Source organism: Haemaphysalis longicornis, unplaced genomic scaffold (genome assembly GCF_048455015.1).
Source record: "Haemaphysalis longicornis isolate Haplotype H1 unplaced genomic scaffold, Haemaphysalis longicornis Haplotype H1 scaffold_1, whole genome shotgun sequence".
NCBI lineage: Eukaryota > Metazoa > Arthropoda > Arachnida > Ixodida > Ixodidae > Haemaphysalis > Haemaphysalis longicornis.
The window spans coordinates 478,390,935-478,412,877 of record NW_027526203.1 but is presented as its reverse complement, the minus strand read 5'-3'; the positions used below and the strand labels follow the sequence as shown (position 1 = coordinate 478,412,877).

At 48.3% G+C, this 21,943-nt stretch overlaps 1 protein-coding gene across 2 annotated transcripts in view; it reads left to right on the top strand.

Annotated features, from left to right (window-relative positions):
* Nucleotides 1–21,943, top strand: part of LOC144156309 (protein Skeletor, isoforms B/C-like) — a 219,706-nt gene that overhangs the window by 165,915 nt on the left and 31,848 nt on the right. For both annotated transcript variants that reach the window (XM_077688286.1, XM_077688285.1), the window contains exon 12: nt 15,330–15,402. In XM_077688286.1, coding sequence (XP_077544412.1) covers nt 15,330–15,402 — 73 coding nt within the window. The remainder of the gene's footprint in view (nt 1–15,329; nt 15,403–21,943) is intronic.

The window sequence follows — 21,943 nt, the reverse complement described above, 5'->3', positions numbered from 1 at the left end:
GCAAAAATTTTCTAGAGAGGTGTTTCAGGGTTGCGAGGAACCCGTGGGGGGATTCCTGAAGGTGTTGAAGAGTGAGATTTTTGCTTGGCGGTTGTTTTGTGCACTGCAAAAGTGGGTCGGAGGAAACCACGCATGCAGGATATGAGAGACATTCTCGGGCAGCCATGTGCGCTAACTGGTTACCTGTGACTCCCTCTCTGTGCACCGGGGTTCAAACTAAACGCATTATTACATTTGTGCGGTTCGAAGCCCTAGAGTTTGTTCCGAAACCGTCCGCTGAGGGATCGCAGAATGCATTGTTTAAAGCATTGCATGAGCCTCAGAGACACACGCAGAAAGATATGTCAACTTCTGTTCTGCTAACGCGAGGCATCCTAAACAGCCTCTTGCATTCAACGGGTAGTGTTAAAGGGAAGGTGAAGCGGTTTTAGAATTAAAAGAAAAGTTGACTAGCAGCAAGTACACATTGAATAGTTCATGTGTACGAAATATTTTTGCAATACATGCAATAAAAGCGGCGCAATGAGCAAACAAAAGTGGCCCGATGCCCCGCCCCCATCTCGCGCGCGATGCCGAAAGACCAAAGAGCGCGGGCGAAAACCGGCTGAAAAACGTCATACCTGGACTTCCGGCCGGATCGGCCGCCTCGGCCATGCTCTTTTAGCCGTGTTTCCTTGTGAATGATACTTGTTGTTGTTGTGGTTGATAGCACTCATTTGTACAATTTTCGTGTTCAAAAAGTATGCACGAACGGCAAACGAGGCATACGTTATCATGCCGTATTCCTAAGCAGAATAATGCCACGCCGGGATGCTTGATAACATACGGAAGCGACAGCCGAGGTGGCTGTGCTTGGTGACAGAGAATATACTACACTACGTTAAATACTTTGTAAACCGCTACAATTCGTTTTTTTTTTAAGTGCGAATGCACTTTATAAGCGACCCCAAACCTTCCTCCGCCGGCGGCGGCAGAGGCGGCGTCGGCGGCGGCGGCGTCCGCAGTCCTCCGCTCTATATATAAAAAAAAACAGCATCCGGCGCCAGGTTTCGATCCGAGGACTTCGCGGCCGCAGCGCGACGCTCTACCGACTAAGCCACGGACGCGACGCTGATATCAGTGTTAGTAACGCGCCTTATATCTTTAACGCAGTCCTCCTCTCTATATAAAAAAAAAACAGCATCCGGCGCCAGGTTTCGATCCGAGGACTTTGCGGCCGCAGCGCAACGCTCTACCGACTAAGCCACGGACGCGACACTGATATCAGTGTTAGTAACGCGCCTTATATCTTTAACGCATTCAAACTACGTCGTCAGCGGCGTGCGTTGGCGACTCAGCGGCGTTATAGCGGCTTGATAACTGCGTGGTGTACACGTGATACTACAAACCCGATGGAAGAGATGGAAGAGAAGGCGGCGAGGCGGTGGGCTGCGGGGGCCGAGCGCAAGCGCCGCAAGCGGGCCGACAACCGTGCATTCGCACTTTCACATTCTCCCCCTCGGGGAAATGCGGGGGAATTTTTTTATGCGACGGACGTGAATGTTCACATTAGATTCTAGATTTAGGAAGGATGGGGAATACTGCTGTACTTTGGCGGGGGATGTTTCGTTCCATTCCAGAAACCAAGTCACATTTGTTCAGGAAATACTTGTTTCGTTAAACGCGTCGGTTTCCTTTCCCTATGGGCTCGGGACAGTGTTCAAAAAAACAATTTTTTGGCGAAACTAAAACAAGGGGCCAATCCTGATAGAAGTTCTCTCCCGGCTAAGAGGTAAACAGTATTTCTACAAAGTAAAAGAACCAAGACAACCAGATTACTTATTTCGCAAGTATACATGTCACGATAAGGTGATGTTTGTCTGGAATTAAAAAAAAAAACACCACTCCGAACCACCACCGTGCCATAATTTGTGTTGACTGCGGGGGCCTAATTTTTTGCCCAAGATTCCGTGTGGCTGCATATTATAACCTCGCAAGCACTTGTTGTCACTGAACCTCAAGTGTGCTCCAGTCATAGTCGGTGATATATATAATGATGATACTAAAAAAATTAGGAGCTAAGAGTAAATATACGGCCTCTGTCCGACTAGCGCGGTAAATGCTTAAATCTAGAAATGCTGAAACAGGCCAACGATTCATTATCACAAACGTTTGGTGATTGTTACCTGAAGTAACGTAACTACAACGTAACTGTCTTGTCCGACTGGTCTGTTAATTATAACGAGGTGGCCGTAATATTGTAGCAGAATGCGCAACGCACAAGCGAAAATCAAGCCCTACTACAGCCAATAATGCTGAGCAGGCACTAGTATGCTGCAGTGTTTTCAGAATAAATGCATGTGAAGCAGTAAGACGCCACTCATTGAAGTGCAGCTAGCAATCGCGGAGGCGCCGTAGTGCCGCTGCCGAAATGGCGCGCGCGTGTGGGTCTGTGTACGGGGATGAGTAAAGGGGCTGGGGTGGGCGACAACGAACCAGGGAAATGCGGAAGCAGAGTCTGCTTGTTGGTTTATGCGTGTACCGGCAAGATGTGTCTCGCATATACGTTTACAGCGCATGAACGCTATTTTTTCGCGCAGTGCACGTACGTGCTTTTCGCTGGTAGATTGTTTATAAAACGCCCATTAATCTTCGGCATAAATGGTTTTGTGTATAAGAAACATTTAAGGCAGTAGCTAATATTAACATAAGGTATAAAATCCCCCTATGCTGGTTGCCTAATTCAAAAATATTTTGATGGAACCCACTAGTCGACGTCACAGTCACTGCTTTGGGGTTCTCTGTCGTGTAAAGCAAATTTAAGCTCCAAGATAATTGAACCAACAGCACGGGACATTGCAAAACAAACTTCCAGTCATGTGCGAAAATTAAACTGCAAGCTAAATTGCCGCAAAGGCAACCGTGCGATCGTTCGCAATGCTTCCGACAACCCGCGCGGCCGAAGGGTGTCCTTCTTTGACGTCATGACGGCCGCAACCAATCAGGGGCGTCAAAAGACGAAAAACGCGCGTCTTTCAAACGGGGCCGCGCTTTTTGCAAGATAAATGCCACTTGGACTCATGTACGATAAATTTAAATGTGATATTCGGAATCAGCGCGCAAGAAACTATATAACTGTTAATCTAACTCAATTTTTTTGGAAAGCGCTTCAGCTTCCCTTTAAGGTAATCCCAAGACATTGAACGAGCGAAATGAGGTTAATGTGGAGGAACTACCGGCTTTCATACGGGGAATGCCAAACTACGCAGTTTCCTGAAGCTTCCGTATACTGCCCCTGGCGCTGGCACGACAGCAGTTCTGCTCAGCGCTCTGCAAAACTAAGGATTACAAGTGGAGGTGATGAGGGCAAGTTACGGACGATGTACTTAGCTACAGCAGTGTAATGGCGCTGGTGTGATGATACGCGAAACATATAGCCAGGTTAAACGTGACAGGCTGTGAAAAACGAAACAAGCGCAGAGCAACGCATTCTTCCTCTAACCCCGCGCAAAAGTAAGTCATTACAACACGCTGATCATCATCATCATCATCATCGCCGTCGTCGTCACCAGTCGATCATGCTATTCTACCAGCTTATGCTGATCATGCAAATATTATAAGAGGATCGGGAATGGGGCCGTTCGTGAATTAGAAGGGTGCCTGTTCAGCACGATGTCACCAAGCTGCTACCATCTGTCGAATGAGGCGACGCGTGCGCATATTTTGGCAGTTCTCAACTCGTCTAATAAGGTCAATTCAATGTTGCCTTCATAGGTAACTCGATATAGCCACCAGGAGCTAATATCCACGTTAAGGAATCCGTTGGACTTCACGGCCATTACAGGAGTTGGAGTGGGCTAAATGGCGACATTCCGCAGAATTCAAAGGAATGGCATTGCACACTGCTGCAGAGAGTTTTAGTTCCTCGGAATGAAGTTCGAATGGAATCGCGCTGCCTTCCGCAACACTGGCTCGCCAATAAACGAAGGGCCGAAGGCATTGCACTCGGACGCGGATTAAGTAAAGGCAGAGAGGAAGAGAGAAAGAAAGATAGAGAGCAGGAAAGAAAGAAAAAAAGAAAGAGAGAGAGAAAGAAAGAGAAAAGAACGAAGGAAAGAAAGAAATGAAGAAAGGAACATGAAGGAGTATATAAATGAATAAATAGCGAAAGAAGTAATGACATGCCTAGCAGAGGGCACATGCGCAATTCTTTTTAAAATGTTGGTCACCGTTTCTGAAAGTCCGGTCAGGTCACTCCGAACTGAGACTATGGCGGTATGTCCTGCCACAGGCGGTTACAAGTTGAGCGCCCGCCGTTGCTGTGGAAGTCACCATGTGCTATAGTGTGCCTTGGTGGCGCCGGGCATACCGGTAAAATAGGTACAAGCGACTCCCCGGCCTGGCGCTCGGCCTTTGTGTGGGACTGCAACGCTTGAGAAGTTCACGCGGCTTGCACGGGAAATCTCCCCTATGGAATGGGGCGGCAGCAAAAATGCAGGAACTTTTTTTTAATGCGATGAGAATAATGTTCCGATTAATTCTACAACCCCGTTCACCGTGCAGCGTAAGTCACCACAAATCTTCCGACGTATGCCGTCCTTTTCAGGTACGATCACTAGTGGTGTGGCCCAAGAACAGTGCCTGACCGTATATATGCTTCCTGTTTTTTCCAGCTTTGCCAGTTCCTGTTCAACCCGTCTATTTATTTATTTATTTATTTATTTATTTATTTATTTATTTATTTATTTATTTATTATTATTATTGTTGTTATTTATTTATTTATTTATTTATTTATTTATTTATTTATTTATTTATTTATTTATTTATTTATTTATTGGTACTGCAATCCCCTGGAGGGATTTTAGCACGTGGGTACAAAAGACGAAAATATTAGCATATAACACCAGGCAAACAGATGGAACAGCCACTCACATTTCACATAGTAGGCAGCCATATAACACAAGGCAAACAAAGAACCATCACTTGCGTTTTACAAACGTAAACAAACATAACAAAATAGCACAGATGAAACATCACTCTCATTTTACGAAAAGAAAACAAAGCTAGCACACAAGTAAAATTATTTTCTCTGCTATTCTAGACCAGCGGCAAAGGATGCTAAAGATTGCTTTGTGACATGATGGTTATTTAAACTATTCCAATCCTGCACAGTTCTGGGGAAAAAAGAATATTTGAAGCAATTATTGCGGGTACGGAATGGAGTTATTGTACGATCATGGCGTTGTCTAGGGGCGTAACCTGAAGAAAATGAAATAATTTTTCCAATATCTATCTTGTAATGTCCATTAATTAATTGATATAGATATTTTAATCGGGATATGCGGTTTCTTTCTGAAAGTGAGGGTAAGTTAGCTCTGACTAACAGTTCAGTTACCGAGGTTCGTCCATAACTGTTATATATGAAGCGAACTGCTCTTCTTTGTATTTTTTATACTTTATGAATGTTAATTTGAGTAAATGGGTCCCAGATTACCGCGGCATAATCAAGTATGGGCAGGACTACCGATTTGTAAGCGAGAATACGGACGGATGGAGATGAAAGTTTCAAAGTCGTCCGTAAAAAGAATACTTTTTGGTTAGCCTTGGAAGTTACTATGTCAATGTGTTTTGTCCAGTTAAGATCGCTTGTTATCCACAACCCAAGATATTTGTAGGATTAAACCTCGGAAAGAATGGCATTGTTTGTAAAGTATTGAAAATTTAATTTGTTTTTCTTGTGAGAAATGGACATGTACACCGTTTTTTTTTTTTCAAAATTGATTGACATTTGCCAAGCCTCGCACCAGGAAATATTGTGTAGCGAGTCGTTTAACAAAACTTGGTCCTTCGGGGATTCGATTTCAGAGTAAATAACGCAATCGTCCGCATAAGCCTAATATTTACAGGGATATCATTTACTTTGTCGTTAATAGACAAAATAAATAGAAGGGGACCCAGAACCGACCCTTGGGGGACGCCAGAGTCAACGGCAACCCTGTGAGAGGAATGATTGTTAAAAACTGCAAATTGTTCCCTGTTTTTCAAGTAAGCTGATATCCGTTTAATAAGTTGATCATTCCCGATATTTTTTTCTAATTTGTATACTAATTTATTGTGCGAAACCTTGTCAAAAGCTTTTGAAAAATCCATAAAAATTGCGTCTGTCTGTTTGCCATTATTAATTGAAGTAGTGAAGTCGTGTATTGTTGATACCAATTGTGTCGTTGTTGAAAATCCCTTCCTGAATCCATGCTGATGCTGATTTAAGATGTTATGTTCGTCCAGAAAATGTGAAATACTATTGTGGATCAGAATAATGTGTTTGAGAAGCTTCCAAACGGTTGAAGTTAGCGAGACAGGACGATGATGTTTGACACTCTGCTTGTTTCCTGATTTATGGATAGGCTTTACTCTGGCTGTTTTCCAGTCGTCCGGAACCTGGCTCTCGCGCAACGATTTTGTAAAAAGAACATGGAGGTACTTCGACATCCATTCAGCGTATCTCTTTAAGAACGCGCTAGGGATATTGTCCGGTCCAGAAGATTTTCTGATATCAAGGTTCACAAGCATGTTCAATGTGCCCTGTTCACTAACAACAATATCGGGCATTCGCGGCGAAATAGTTTCAAAGAGCGGTAATACAGAGTTGTCACAAGAAAAAACTGAATTGAAATGATCGTTGAAAGCATTTGCAATCCGAGCAATGTCGTGCGTGAGAATACCGCCGACATTAAAGACGTCACACTCTTTCGACGTGGGCGAAATGCTCCTCCAAAATTTTTCGGGACACGAGGTCAAGTAATTCGACAAGTACTCCCCAAAATAACGCTGCTTATCTGTTTGAATATGATTTTTCAATTTTACTGCAAGCTTGGCGATATGTTCTGAATACGTTACGTTGAGACTTCGTTTTTTTCTTTAGACGCTTTATTTGCCTTCTTAACCTCAGTGTCATCCGAGAACCACGGATTTTTTCGCTTCTGTTTTTTAGTTACCAGAGGCACAAATGATTCTATGCATTCTTTGACAATGTCCTTAAACCAGTTCCATAAATTATGTATATCAGTTTCATTATTCGCAAAATCGTCAAAGTTGAATGAAAGGAGATCTATAATAGAAGTATAGCGCGAGCAAAATGGCCGTCCCTACTCGTGCTAAGCCTTGCCCGCCTCAAATAGCTCCGATAAGTTTCTGAGCTCTCAAAGTGCGTTTAGGCCTCCACAATTGTGCTGGGCAAGGTAGTGTAGGTTATTTAGCGCGGGGGCAAATTCTATTTTACCTTGATTTTAACTTTGCTCAGTAGATGGCGCCACCAATGTTTTATTTTTAAAGCTCTACATGTGATGGCTACAGTATGCCAGACTTCAACCGGCGGCCACCACGTATCGCTAACCCACAGATCTCAATAAAAGTGTTTCTCTCTCTCTCTCAAAACAACTACAGTTAGTGTGAATGCTTCACCCGAAAAGTGAAATATTCAAGTTACTTTAAACGAATGCAAATAGATATGAGCAACAAAATTATGCGTGAATTGCTTTGAGACTAATTGATCAGATGTCGCTACCTGCGCCACGGCGGCCGGAATACGCAAACCGCAAAGGGAGCGCTAAAATGCGTTTTAGCGTTTCCAGCGGTGAACGGAAACTCCAGATTCCGGTAACACGGTAACCGGTAATGCAAACACGGTAACGATATGCTAAAACTTCCTATTAGGGGATTGCATACTATCAGAAGAAGTGCGAATGGGCATTATAACGACGAAAGACGCTGCCGTTGAACATGAGGCCGCCGCCTTTGCTGTGTAAAATTCAACCTCGTCGAGTAGCTGCGACTCCCTACTGGATGAAGAGCAACTTCCCGCTTGGAACGCCAACGTGAGGCCATAATTCGCCAGCTTGAAAAGCTTTCCAAGCGACATTTTCGCCCGTGTAATTCACGCCTAAGCGCACGCCCATCCCCGGTTCCCTGTTTATGGGTGCACGTGTTCGAGATGGAAGGACAGATGAGTGCACGCACAGCTAGGCTTCATGCCGCTACCGATGGCACGCCCGCTGTGCTGGTGAGAGATTTAAACGTAGAAGTCTCATGGCTCGAGCCATGAGACTTCCACATTGATCAATGTTACCTGTCGGCTGTCTTCCCTGGTCGAGCGGTTTCGCTTTGGTTTGGTGTGTTACAGAGACAGTAAGGTGCGTACGACGCAGGAAAAAAATGGACAGCCACATGTTCGTCCACTAGAAAAAAGCTGCAGTCCTTACAGGTTTAACTTTCTATGGGACGGACGAATGTCGTTCGCTCAGAGGAAGAGTGGGAATTGAAGGAGCGTCGGCCGGAATAGAAGCGTGAATGTGCGCGAAAATCACAGAAAGCCGCTGCTGCCGCCGTTGCCATCGCAAGTTCCAGCTTTTCGAGTAGCTGCGAATCCCTTCCGGATGTATAGCAACTGGCTCGCTTGGACATCGCCTCCTGTATTTTTTTTTTGTGCCAAACCCATCGCCCGCTTCACAATGGATGTGAATGGGACGCCTGTTTTTGCTACATGTCGTAAGGTGGGTCCCTGAACTTAACCCGGATCACTCGAGCATAACTGAGCTCGAGAGCGGCTTGTGGCTGGTTGTCGAGGAAACTGATGTTTGAGATTGCCGAAGTAGCGGCGCTCTGGCCAGCGATAGAAAACTCAGCGCCGTGTCGGAGCCCGTTTTGTCAACGTTGCCGCTTTCCACCACGCGTCACTCCGAAATTAACCGTCACGTGACTAAAGCACTGGAAAGCCTAGCAATTGGGGGAGAGGGGCAAGAGTAGCAGGAAAGGGCTTGGTTGGTGGCGGGGCGCTTATGTGTTTGGCGTTGAAAAAATACAGGAGGCGATGGCTTGGAACGCCGACGTGAGCCTATACTAATGCTTGTTCTTCTTGAAGGGCTTTCAGAGGGGCATTTTCGATGGTATCTTTTAATTGTAGGCACGCGCACATAACCGGTGGCCGGTTTTGCGAGCACGGGTTGGGAGTAAATGGAAGCGGGAGGGGGGGTGCACGCAGAGCTATAGGTTTTATTCATTCACTGATTACAGTCAGTTCTGCTTGGTGGCGGGAGATTTACACGTGACCGTCAAATAGCCCAATCCGCTTCTCTCTGTCGAGCTGGATTTTCTGTACTCGCTTCTTTTCCTCCAGTTGGAGTTTCTCAGGCTGGCGCTCTGCCTCTGCAGCCTGACGTTTAGCGGTCTACCGATCATAGATCAGCTCAGTGCACTCTGACATCTCGTCATTGTCAGTCCTAACAGCGATAGCCTGTATCACCTCTGGCTTTCTCAGCGCTTCCGAAATATCCAAGCGCAACTGTTTTAGCGCTTTTCTGGGTGATTTCAAATTCATGATTGTCTGAAGTACTCTTTCCCCACTGAACCAAAATAGTATTGTGCGAATAACCCAAGCGTCGAAGACATACGCCCTGCCAGCTATCCTCTGAAGCCTGGCAAAACTCAGTGAAGGTCCCGCACTCACCATTGACCGCCGTGAATTTTGCGAAATCCGGAGAGGCCTTAACGTCCGTGAAGTTGGATCCGCACTGCTGCCACCAGTTGTTACATTTGCGGAGGCCTCCCAGTACCGAGTTCCGTCGCCGCTTCCATCATGCAGTGGTAACTTGGTGAACGAGCGGCGAGGGAACGAGCGTCATTGTAACTAGCTTAAATGTTGTTGCTTGATCGACAACGTTGTCCATCTAATTTGGCGGTTCGTTCTGCAGAGGAGAGCTTTCTAAAATAAACGCATGCAGAGCAAACGCCGCGGCATTTATTTGCTGACGTTCGGATAAGCAAGTCACTTCGTTGCCTGCTTCAATCACAGAAACTAATATTTCTTAAAATGCCTGTATAATTACTTAACAGAAAATAAAAGTTTATTGCGGGACGCAATATCCACGTCGCTGTTTTGTACGTGATATTTAGAGCGGAAAATTCAAGGTTACAAACACTTTCAACAAGCTTTTACATTTGCGAAGGCGTCCCCGTGCCGAGCTCCGCCACCGCCGTCATGTAATGGTATTGTGGTGAACGAGCGGCGAGCAGGGGAGCTGCCTCGGTGTTGACGACAAAAAGCTGAAAGCAAAGCTTAGCTGCTCTACTGCAGAGCGAAAGATGAGATACGATACAGGGGAACAGCAGCCCTGTGGGTGAGCTTACAGCATGCTTCGGGCACAGCCACGGGGCGGCCTCTGTAGCATCCACCGTGGTCCCGCGTAATTCGCACCAACAGCGCCAAACCCTGCCCTAGTTGCACGTGGTGTCTGAAAAACGTTGCATTTATCGTCATGGCAACGAGTGGCGAGGGGAGAAAGGGTGTTGGTGACATCGCGGACGCTGCTGACGTCATTTTTCCGCAGCAGCCGGGCCGGCCCGCCGCGCGCAGCAACACACGCTCGCCCAACTTTCGCGCTTGCCATCGGTCGCTGCTGCCTCATGGACCGCTCGGGAATGGCACCAGGCGCGAAAGTTGGACGAGCGGCGGTCGATTCCTCGGGATTTCCGTCGCCCGTCGTTTGGTATGTGTGTGCAGTAGCGTGTTTAATAATTGAAAGAAGAAAGCATGCAGGTAATAGTCGGTTTTTTGGTGTCGAATTGTTGTCGTTGCCGTGATAATGATTTGAGCGTTACAAAAACATTTTTTTGCTTTTCTTTTCAACATTTATATGAGGACGTCTTTGATTCGAAGTCCTGAAAACACATGTACTACAGTACATTACATATACATTTTATGTGCACACTATTAGAGTCAAAGCAAAACAATAACATACGCAAATTGAGGCATACAATATTGCACAGTATAGAAAAAAAGAACGTGCTACATACACATTTAGGTACACAATAATTGATTACGAAAGAAGAACCTCGAAAGTTCTAGTCACTACGCAGATTTTTCTTCGCGCACGCCTCGGCGGGAGAACAAAAGAACTTGAAAGTTCCACTCAGTGCATTGTTGGGCTCGCCTCGAGAAAGGAATGCTCCTTAGACGTTCAAAAAATTCGTTTCAGTTCAGGGACACAATAAACGATAACCTATAATTTTTAAAAAGAGCATGCCTAGGTATGGTATGCTTCAATGCCTGCGTTTTGGGCCAGTTAACGTAAAATCTGAAATACAGCGTTGATTCGACCCTTAACCTGCACACTTCCGAGAAATCATGTTCACACCAACAAAATGCAGGGAGAAAAGGTGTTTCAACGCAATACCCGCACTATTGACCACTCATTGCTTGTTTCTATCTACGTACAAGAATAATGCGCAACCAGGTCGTATTTTCGGACGACACAAATCGAACGCACCCGTCTTTTCTTCTAATGGCGCGTGAGCAGACTGCTTACCGGGAGAGGCGGGGGGGGGGGGGGGGAGCGTATTGTTAGCCCCATGTACAGAGCTCATTACTTGCAGATATCGGCTAGTTTGTCACAAGCTACCACCCAGCTCGTGTCTGGGCAGCGCCTCTTATCTCATCCTATCCGATAGGGCATGACGATTCTAACTTTAAAACTATGTAACAACTGCAAACCCACTCGCGATTAGATGACAAGGCGCGGCCGCGCAGGTTAGATTAGACATCAAACCGGGCAATGCTTCTTTTTTTTTTAATGAGCGAAACACTTGCAATGGCGGCTTGATTGATTGATTGTGGGGTATAACGCGCCGACGCAAGGCAGGCGATGAGGCGCGCCGTAGTGGAGTGCTCCGGATTAATTTTGACCACCTGGGGGTCTTTAACATGCACCGACATCTCGTTCACACGGGCGTTTTTGCTTTTCGCCGCCGTCAGAAAAGCGGCCGCCGCGGCCGGGTGCAATTGCGGCTGCAGCAAGTCGGGCGCCCAGCCTCGCTGACCCAGCTTGCCCATTAAAAATGTTTCTTTCTCTCAGACAACGCATCTATTTCGGGTTGGTCTTCCACTGCTCCCGGTGCTAATCGACTTGCATTGCACAGCGCGGTATTACGTCAGATTTTTTTTAGCACTGAAGCAACGCTTGGCAACAGTTTCGCCGCAAATATCCGTTTTGGAGCAAGATGGCGCAGGAAAAATTGGTTAGGGTGCAGCACCTCGTACGCCACCAATCGCCGTGGTAGTAGGTACTCAGTGAACGACAAGAAGCGCGGTCAGATGAGCTTGTCATCTTTGTGAGCATGTGCGGCGAGGTGACTTTGGAGGGGTTGAGGAGAGTCACCAGAGGAAGCGTCCAATGATGTCGCAAACCGTCCTCGACTTGGGGCCCTAACCAAGCCTCAAACCTCCTGCACGAAACAACAACAAAAAATACATTGATAAGAATCCTGAATCGACGTTCAAGCAGTTGCTAAAGCAGTCATAAAACGACAGTGCCGCCACATATTCCCCCTATGAGCAAGAGCGTGCGCGCCGAAGGCGCGTTCACATATATAAAACTTCGTGCACCTGCAGAGCTGGGATATATTTGCGCATTAGTTTCTACTCCTAGACGACTGACATGTCTCATTAACTTCACGTTACATGTGCGAAGTATTTTGAAAACAGAATGCAGTCGGTCAGGTTTTTTGGAATTCCCTAGAACTTGTACAAAGCTAATTTGCTTACCTGTCATGTTCGGAGAAGACGAGAAACTTGGCAGAACCCTCGCCCGGTGTGGCTGCACCACAGAGCTGCGCTGGACAGGTGACGCTCCTTCATCCGTGGCCCCACGTTTACAATACATTCTAATATATTTTATAATGCAGCAAAACTTTCAACCCGTGGGCGTTCAAGCAACCCGCGCAACCCTTCGCGCGTCGGCTCGCTCACGCACGCACCAAACTGACCCGCCGTGTGCGCCGAGAGATTAAAAAAAATATTGGCGCCGGTGAGCCGTTGCACATGCGTGGGGAGGCGCGGAAGCATGGACGGTGTGGTAAGAAAGAAACGCCGAGGGACAGGGAAGGGCCACGCCGCAGCACCCTGCCGCTAGGATCGCCCCAATTTTCGAAACCGAAACTAGCCAAAGTCGCCGACCAGTGGCACAGCGACGCTCCTTACGGAAGTCCGAAGCGATCTTAAATGGGTCACTGAAAGGGCGGAATTTATGCACAGAAGTGTCAACGGCTCCACCGCCTTCAGCGCTTTGCTCACGACCCGAACAAAGTACTAACACACAAGAAAACCCTTCCCCGGTCTCGTAATAGCCGGCGCACAGTGAGTCTGAGAGGAAAAGGAGAGATCTCCGCGCTTGCGTTCGTTCTGAACCACGAGTCACAACGAGTCCCTGCTTGAACCAGTTCTGGATTTTGCAACTGCCGCGAGCGTGAATCATCTCCAACGAGGGTTACCGCGACCGCACGCTCCGGTTTGTCGTAACTTGTTTTTGTAGGGCGGGTTTTACCGCAACACCCAAAACTTCACCGCACTGCACTCAACTTGTATTACGTGCGCACAGGGTAGCAGCGCGCTGAATCGTAACAGTGGACAAAAATTGGCCGCGTATCTATACGCACTTCGTTGCAAATGTCGGCTAAGGACGATAGTCCGTCTGCCGCCCGTGCCAAGTAAGTCCATTCAATTTTGCCGCGTTCCACGTCTCCACGCGCGTTCCACGTGCCCCTGTGCGCACAGTGTGTGCAGTAATGCACGACTGAGTACAATTTGAGTACAGTACAACTTGAGTAAAACTACAATACGAACCGCAGAACGCACGAGTGAAGACTGCCAACACTTGAGTAAAACTACAATACGAACCGCAGAACGCACGAGTGAAGACTGCCAACACTGGTGGCGTTGCCTGGCACTAGCCGTGGGAAACACACGAACATGCGTTTCCAGCGCCTTTGCCAGGTGGCATCAGCAGTACCGCAGCGGAACGGTCCCCGTTGCCGCTGAGGTCGCTGAGGTGCGGTCGGCGTTGCGGTTTTCTCCACTGGCAATTTTTTATACTGTAGTTGCAGTGTTTCGTTTGGTATCGCAAAAATCAAACGTCCAGGCGGCTGAATCGCGGGACAGACAGACAGACAGAGCAGAATTTCCGCTTCCAAGCAGCCCAATAAAAACTATCGTCTTTAAAAAATAATTGCCGCTCTCCGCGTGATTGGTCCAGGCCGCCTGGATTTTCCTATGGCGTGTTATCCGTGTCGCCGCTTCGTTCCCCGCATACTATTGCTGCGTTCCAATTCGCAGACAGCTTGGTAGACAGTCTACGAAGCAGTCTAACTAGACGTCTAAAGGAATGAAATTGGAACGGCGCCTCGGTCGCAAACGCAACACCAGCGCAGACGACCAGCAGACGACAGCGTCGTTGCAGACATGTTGAGTTGAGCAAGCCGCAAGTTTCGTAACTAATATTACCGTTGTTATTACAAACGTTACGTAATTTAAAAACTAGGCAAAGTCACCTTCATGACTAATAAATTTTACTAAATATTTAAATAAAGGAACAAGTGCTTCTGGTTCAACATAAAAACGCAAAAAGGTGGCGCTGGCGTCGCTTTTCAGTTTAGACAGGAAGGTAGCCTGCATCGTTGCTGACTTCGATGCTGTCTCCTCGAAGCAGTCTTCGTTGACTGCTTCGTTCGAATTGGAACGGGGCTTAACATGGCGTACTGTCCGCGAAGACGGCAACGAAGCTGTCTAAACGGTAAATTGGAACGCACCCTATGTCACTTGCAACCCACTGTGTCTGCTGGCCGCACCACACGCTTTTAGATGCGACGCATCTCTTTCACTCGCCTTGTCCCTCCGGCGTCGTCCGGCGTAGTCCGCATCCCTCTCCCATTCTCCTCGCCGCGCCAGCTTCGCGCTAGCGCCGCTCTCACCGCAGCGCCATCTGCGTGTTAGCGCTCGCCGGCGCTCGCTCTGTCGCCGTGCCAGCTGTGCGTGGGGGCGGGTTAGCGCGCAGCTTGCGCTCGGTTAACACATGCGCATGCGCTGCTATGCGCTGCTCTCTCTCATTCCGCTGCATATAAACGCGGTAACTGCGCCGCTCCGTTCAGTCGTTCCGCCGCCGCTCCGCCGATGACATCCTCCGATGACCACCGATGATTTGAATGGAGACTAACAGGCCTGCCATCGCGATGGTCGGCGCAACCGTAACAAGCACCGGCCACCCCGATAAAAATTTACACCATCTTCCCGCGAGGGGAACAATGGGGTAGATGCAACGCATCGGGGGTGAACATGCTGCGTAAAATATATGGACACACGACAACAATGTACACGCTAACATAACGGAAACGCAACGGAAACCCCCGATGCGTCGCATCTACCCCATGATTCCCCTCGCGGGAAGATGGTGTAAATTTTGTGCAGCTCAAGGTCGTCCACAAATCTGCATTACGCGTCTAATGAATCTGCTTCTTGCTGTTTCAGATGCGTTCTTTCTGGCTGGAAAGGGAGCGAGACCAGGACGACATGGAACCAAGATACCAGACGAGACTGGAACGTACGTACTCCGTTAATCGAAAAAAAAAAAACTTCCTCGGGAACTAGCAGGGGAATCACCCGATCGGGTGGGTCCCCCTTCAGTTCCTTGGGCGGCCGTTGTATGGCACCACTGTCGCTTCAGCTAACAGCGCCGCCCGTGGCTGACAGCTCGTCGGTGGAATGCCGGGGGCGGTCAGCGCAGCGTTGTTGTGCACGGCTTTCTGTCGTTCTGCTCTGGTGCGGTTTGAAGAGCGTAGATAATCACGAGGACAAATTTTTCTGATCGGCATATCTCGAAAGTAGAGGCGACCTTTACGAGGCATGTCATGTGTGTGATTTGCGCCCACACTCAGTAATTACAAATAGCAACTCTCTTCGTGGCAATTAGCGAGCTAACGCTGTCGCCCGAGCCCATGCCTCCCGGGCGGCACTCGAGGATTATTACACGGAGCCTACGATGCTGCCGTACAACTCAATTCTACAGCACCAGCGGCTCACCCGACAAGCCCTGTCCTCCTCTTCCGCACAAATCCTCAACCAGGGAAGAGGCGACATTCTTGCGTGAACCACAAACAAATCCCTTCCCGCACCTAGGAAGGGATCCCGCACCATGTACCCTATACACAATGCACCATTCAAACAAATGCCCCCCTCCTGCACCACTTAGTACGTCTTCCTTCACCACATCACGGGGGCCTTCCCCGACATTCCAAACGTTCCCCGAATACCCAACCCAGCTCTTGAGCAGTGGAAAGCTGCGTTGCTCAGCTCTGACCCGGGAGGTCAGCGACAGCTGGTACGACGTGCCGCGAGCGCAGCCAGAGCTACAGGGTCCCTGCTATAGGGGCCCCTCTGCTCCTCAAGCAAACGACACCCTTTTCTAATAACCAGTTGAAGAAATGAATTTATTCCTCCTCCTCGCTGCTGTTCCGCCCATTCATGCAGTTCCACCAGGTAAAACCCCAAGTACATCAAAATGATTCGGTACCGACACAAGTTTCAACCCTTGTGTGCCTCAAGTACGCGCGGCGGCACCGAACGCCTCCCGCAACACCCGCATTACGGCCTCCACAGCTCGTCGACTGGAGAGGCCTGCGGGAAAGCCGCCCGTCGTGACTGTGGGAGCCTCGCCGCATGGAGAAAAGAAAAGCCTCGCCGCCACGCTTCCGACGGCGGCCGACGAGCGGTGGGGGCGCTTCGGTTGGCGGCGCGAGCAACTCCGAAGCGACCATGCAATATCGTCGGTCGGCAGCGCAGGTTAAGCTAAGAACATTCAAGAGTTAAACGCTCTTTGTGTATTTATTTTGTAACGCTGCACACCCGACATTTTAAAAATAATGCTTCTTTATCGGTCGCTATACAGTTTTATATGTGACCGACCGCTTCAGTTGTCTGGCTACCATTGTAGCAGAACTTGAACCCACTGGCTGTTTGTACGGCCCGTTTGTACTCAGTTTCGCTGCTGAAGTTCAAAAAAGTTGGTTTGCCGAATTCTCTTCGGAAGCTTGCCTTTTTCATACCAGGTGGCACAACGCCACTGAAGCAAAAAAAGTGCCTCCGGCCCGGATGCATTGAAGTCAGGCACTTTACCCATTCGACCGCTGGCGTGAAGAGCGCGCTCGGCAGAAAACTGGGCAATAAAAGCTCCTCCGTATTTGTAGCCCAGCACTCCGGTTCGTTTTCATAAATTACAATCTACCGTATGCTTTAACCACCATCTTACTGTTGAGCGCTTCTTCAGGCCATAAGGGAGCATACGCAATTAACGAAACAACGTTAACAGCAGTGTTCATTGCATGAAAGCAACCGAACTGCGCGATGCTGGGACTCGGCGACGCGCTGTATTGGCGGTGAGCGCGACCACGGGCGGCGCTGCGAAGCGCGCCTCCGTGACGTCGGGTTAGGGATTCGTGCGTTTGTCGTCTGCTTCACTCGGGCTTGCTCCTCCTGGTGTTTCTTTGCGCCCGGTTGACGTCTGGTGCTTGTGCGCACCATATTTTGCGTGTTCGTAACGTTTTATCATAAGAATAGACTTAAAATCGCATCCACTAGATCAAGGCGTGAGTTAAAGCATAGTTTTACGCCAGTGACCTGTGTAGTGTGTGCGGGCAACATCGCGCAACTCTGGCCCACATCCTGTGGAACTGTGCAGTGCACCCCGTGGAAGCTGCTGACCTCTACGGCCGGCTGCCGGACACCATAACGAGTGCCGTATATTCGACGGACCTGGACGCACAAACTCTAGCCGTCCAGCAGCTCGAGGCTGCTCTCGCCAGGCAGAAGCGGAGCGAGTCGCAGACGGGGGGGAAAGGGACGAACTCCCGAGTACATTTCGCGCACCGCTCACGCCGACGCCGGTGGGGCCTAGTCCCGAAGACGTCGTGAACGTGGGTGGAAAGTGGAGGCTCTGCGCATCCCGACCTCCCACTCCTTGCTGGCCATAAATAAAGTCTCTCTCTCTCTCTCTTGGATACGGCTAGAAAAGACACATTGCCGGCGTCGCCCCATTCCTTGGAAAGCCGGTCCTGTGCGAGCGTGAAGAGTCGGAGCTAGGCGTCAGCTTCTGTAGTGAGCAATCTTTCGAACAAAGGGAACAGCCAGCTGCTAGTAACCGACAACAGCGAAAATACAAGACCAAAACAAACTCAAGGCCTTCGGGGCTGTCGGCTTTGGCAGAAGGCATTACGATTCCCCGCAATGATATGTAAGGTGAAACAGTTTTTGCAACCTTGTCGAACGCTCGAAAGTTTTGTATCACATCACTTTACGTTGTCATGGTATGAAAGTATGCCGACATGCACTATGTGCTGCAAAAACTGTAGGTTGAGTTCCAAATAACCCACTGTGTGTATAGGGGCGTGCTGGGCTTATACCAGGCTTATGACCAGTATGGAGGTTTATTGAGCAAAACGAGTCACGTCTACGGTAAAGATGCAGTAACACTATGTTTGCTCCGATCTGGAAGGATATTTCGGTACATTTTCCACAGCCATATCTTCAAAATATTCAGATATTCGTTAAAGGAAAACTGCACTCAAAACTAGGAGGAGGAGGAGTAGCAGGAGGAGACAACTTTAACAGTAAAATCCAGCTGATTAGTGGGCGGAGTCCTCAGTCTAGGACAATAAAGTAAAAGTAGCTTTCTTCAATTTATAGAACGCCATAGAGAAGGCCACGATTTGTTCTTTACGCCTAGAAGGGTTTGAAAACAATAAAGAGCTGCTTGGAAATATCGATCGATTTTCATTCTTGTAATATATGCACGTATACTATCTATTGCGCTCGTTAGCGAGTATATCAAGGCTTCAACACCGTAATCATGTCATAATTGTTCGGGTTGAGCATCAGTTTGGTATGATAACGATAGCTACGATAAAAATTTGGAGCACGATATCGAAGCCGCCTTTTAGTACTTTGTGCAACGTTGTCTTGGGCGCGATCGCGGTGGCGTAGCCCAGACCTTCTCATTGTATTTGCATGTGAATAAACAACGCACGGTGCGGATATGCACCTTCTTGCACGCAACCATAACGAAAGCTGATTTTTGAAGCAGGGGATGTCTGCCACGCTACCTGAAGAAATTGTCCACAAAATTTGCGAGCCTCCCAAACATTCCCGAGTCTCCTAACAAAACGTTCGTGACGGCAAAGAAATATTAAAGCGTTGTGAACAGAAACATTCATCTGATGCAAGTCAACAACAATAGAAATAAATAGAGGGCAGCCGCTTTATTTCCTGCTGTGCGATGCGCGTGTAGGGGCCGCTGCTTGGTACGTAGCTTTAGACTGTTGAGTCTTCATAAGAGTATCTAAAAAATAGTGTAGGGAAGCCTACGCATTTTGAATACTTTCGAGGAGCTCTGAGCGCTAAACCTCGCGAATAAGCTAGAAAGGACAAGTTACGCACGATCTTCTGACCGATGCTTGAAGAAAGTTGTTCTCTCTCTCCTCGTGAGCTGCAAACTTGTAGTGGATACAGCTTGATATAATTCAGATATGTCATAAACTGGCGAAAATAAGTGAATTACCAGAAATACGCTTTTTAATGCACTAAAGCATCAAATCGGCGATTTCTACCGCAAGCACTGCTGACCCTCACAAGCGGAGTGTAAGACGACAGCGGCGCGAGTCCCTAAGCCGACGTCAGAGCCAGGGGGCGCCACTCAAACATCTCACCGCCAATACCACTGCTTCTCGCTCGTTATTTTGGCGCCTCAAGAGTAAAAGATGTTTTGGCTTTCCTTTCCGATTACTCGAAATTTCTTCAATAAACGTATCCATGCTGTAAATTCCCATTTTAAGCTTTCAGTCATTTATCTCGTCAGGTCTGGAAGTTTACGTTCGCGTAACTCACATCAGAGGCTATGTGAGACAGACGTCGACAAGCTTGAACAAGAATACGGGCTAGCAGACCAACGTTTTAGGCTAGTCCGAAACGGCGTAAACTCACCCGCGTTGTTGACTGGGGGTTCGACCATGTTGATCAGCCGTTTCAGAGATCAGACATCTCCTGTACAGTAGCGGGCGAATTTGATCATGCGCCGATGCTGTAGCTGTATGTGACCCTTTGCGATCCCGCTCTGTGCCGACATGTTGGGCAGACAAGGGGTAGCTGACGTCACTTCACGACTCGGGGAGGCAAGCCTAGGTGAAACTGCATTTTTTTTTTTACCTATTTGCCGATACGTGCAACGACACAGATATGCATAGTTTGTTTTTGAAGCTTGCGAGGTTCTAATTACCCGCGCGACAATTTTTTCGAAAATCTCTTCACGGCCCCTTTGAGTAAAACAGATAAAAATTCTGCCCCCGTTTGGTGCCGCAACCGGCACCAAACACAAGACAAGCGAAGCATAAAGGAGAAGAGGCTTCCTGGTGCTGTTGGCTCTAGCGGCACCTAGCAGTGCATTCGGCCAGTTTAAACCGCACATATCCGGGCAACTCCGCCAGGCGGCAGATAATTTGGGCACACACTCGCCATTCCGGCCATGCGAAAGTGGGTGACCAGCGAAGCTCTTAGCAGATGACAGAATTTGGGCGCGGCGGTGCGAGAAAATTTTAGTCCTCTTGAGCGGCTGTCTCTAAGAAAAGCACACATACACGCACACACTTTTGTTTTCAGCGGTGTACGTTCGACTTTGCCGGTGACCGCGTTATATAGCACACACACAGGGATGTTCGTTTTGCAGCTGCGCACGCATACAACAATACCAATCTTTTATTGATAAACAAGACTTTGATGTCGCTGATTGGTGGGGTCCAGGACTCACTTTGAGTCTGTCCTTATCCAGGGCCAGGTTGACCAGATGGAGCTGGTCTTCCAGGCTCGAGCTGGCCAGGGCTGCCTCCCATAGCTCAAGTTTTTCCTCTGGTGTTACGTCTGCGCGCCAGTTGCTGTTGCACTCCCAGGTGACGCGGCAGTGCTGCTGCAGGTTGGACAATGTGGGCGGTATACATTTTCCAGGGTAAATGAGGCTATACCTGTGGAGGTTTCGCTAAGTACTTCTCTGTCTCCAGGAGGTGGCTTCCATGGCGTTTAGCTTTTTTTGTGAGGGGACAGGAGGAGTGCTCTGCGTGCCCCCCTGGATGCTTCCAGCCTTTCCTCCCCACAGCCGTTGCTGCCACTCCTTCCTTTAACGAAGCTTGCTTGGAGTTTGTAATTATGTGCACGCTCTTCTGCTGTCTCTCTCCGGGCAAGGCCTGCTACTGCCCCCCCCCCCCCCGGCCTCCGCTTTCTTGGGATTCGTGTTCTTGACACTCTATTAGGTTGTGGTCAGAATCTATGACCATCGCGGTTGTTTTTTTACATCGATGCTTCGGTGTAGACTGTGTAAGGGTCTCCGTGGAGTTATGCTATTGCTGCTTTTCTTCTTCCTTGGTGGGCTGTCTTGTCCATGTGTTTTGGTATCGGTGATATAAATAGTTTTCTGCGTATGTCTTTGTCATGGTCGAAACTTTGCTTGCGATGTTGGTTTTATCCGCGGGCGTGCGTATACTCTTTCGACTATGATCGGCCTGTTCTAGTGTATATTGGCTTTGTTTTTGAGCGATCAGCGTGACTTCTTTGATCTCCTCGAAGGTGTTTGCTATGTTTTTTTAGCTTACTCGTGGCTGTGCATTGGGGGAGTCTGATATTGCATAACTCCTCTGCTGTATGGTCTACTTGAGCATCTGTATAGTGTAGTTGGCCTTTAGGTCGCTCTGTATCCAGAGTCAAAGTCGACTTTGATTTTTTGTCCTTCCAGCATGACGTTTAGGTCTCCCGGGCTTTTGCATCTGCTGTTGGAGATCCTGATTATTTCTGACTTCTCTGGAGGCCGCTGTCTTTGGCAGGGTTCCGACGCAGTTCGCCGCGAAGGGCTTCAGCCTTTTAGCCTTTGGTAGTCCGTATGTTTATATCATCTTCAATGACAAAGCTAGCAAAAATAAAAAACTCCAGGAAATTCCAAACATTAACCATACCCCCACGCTTGGCCTTATCATGCAGGCGCACAGTACGCCGCGAGCATATTTCTTAGGAAATGTAGTAGTAAAATCTGTGGACGCCGGCGGCTTTGAGTG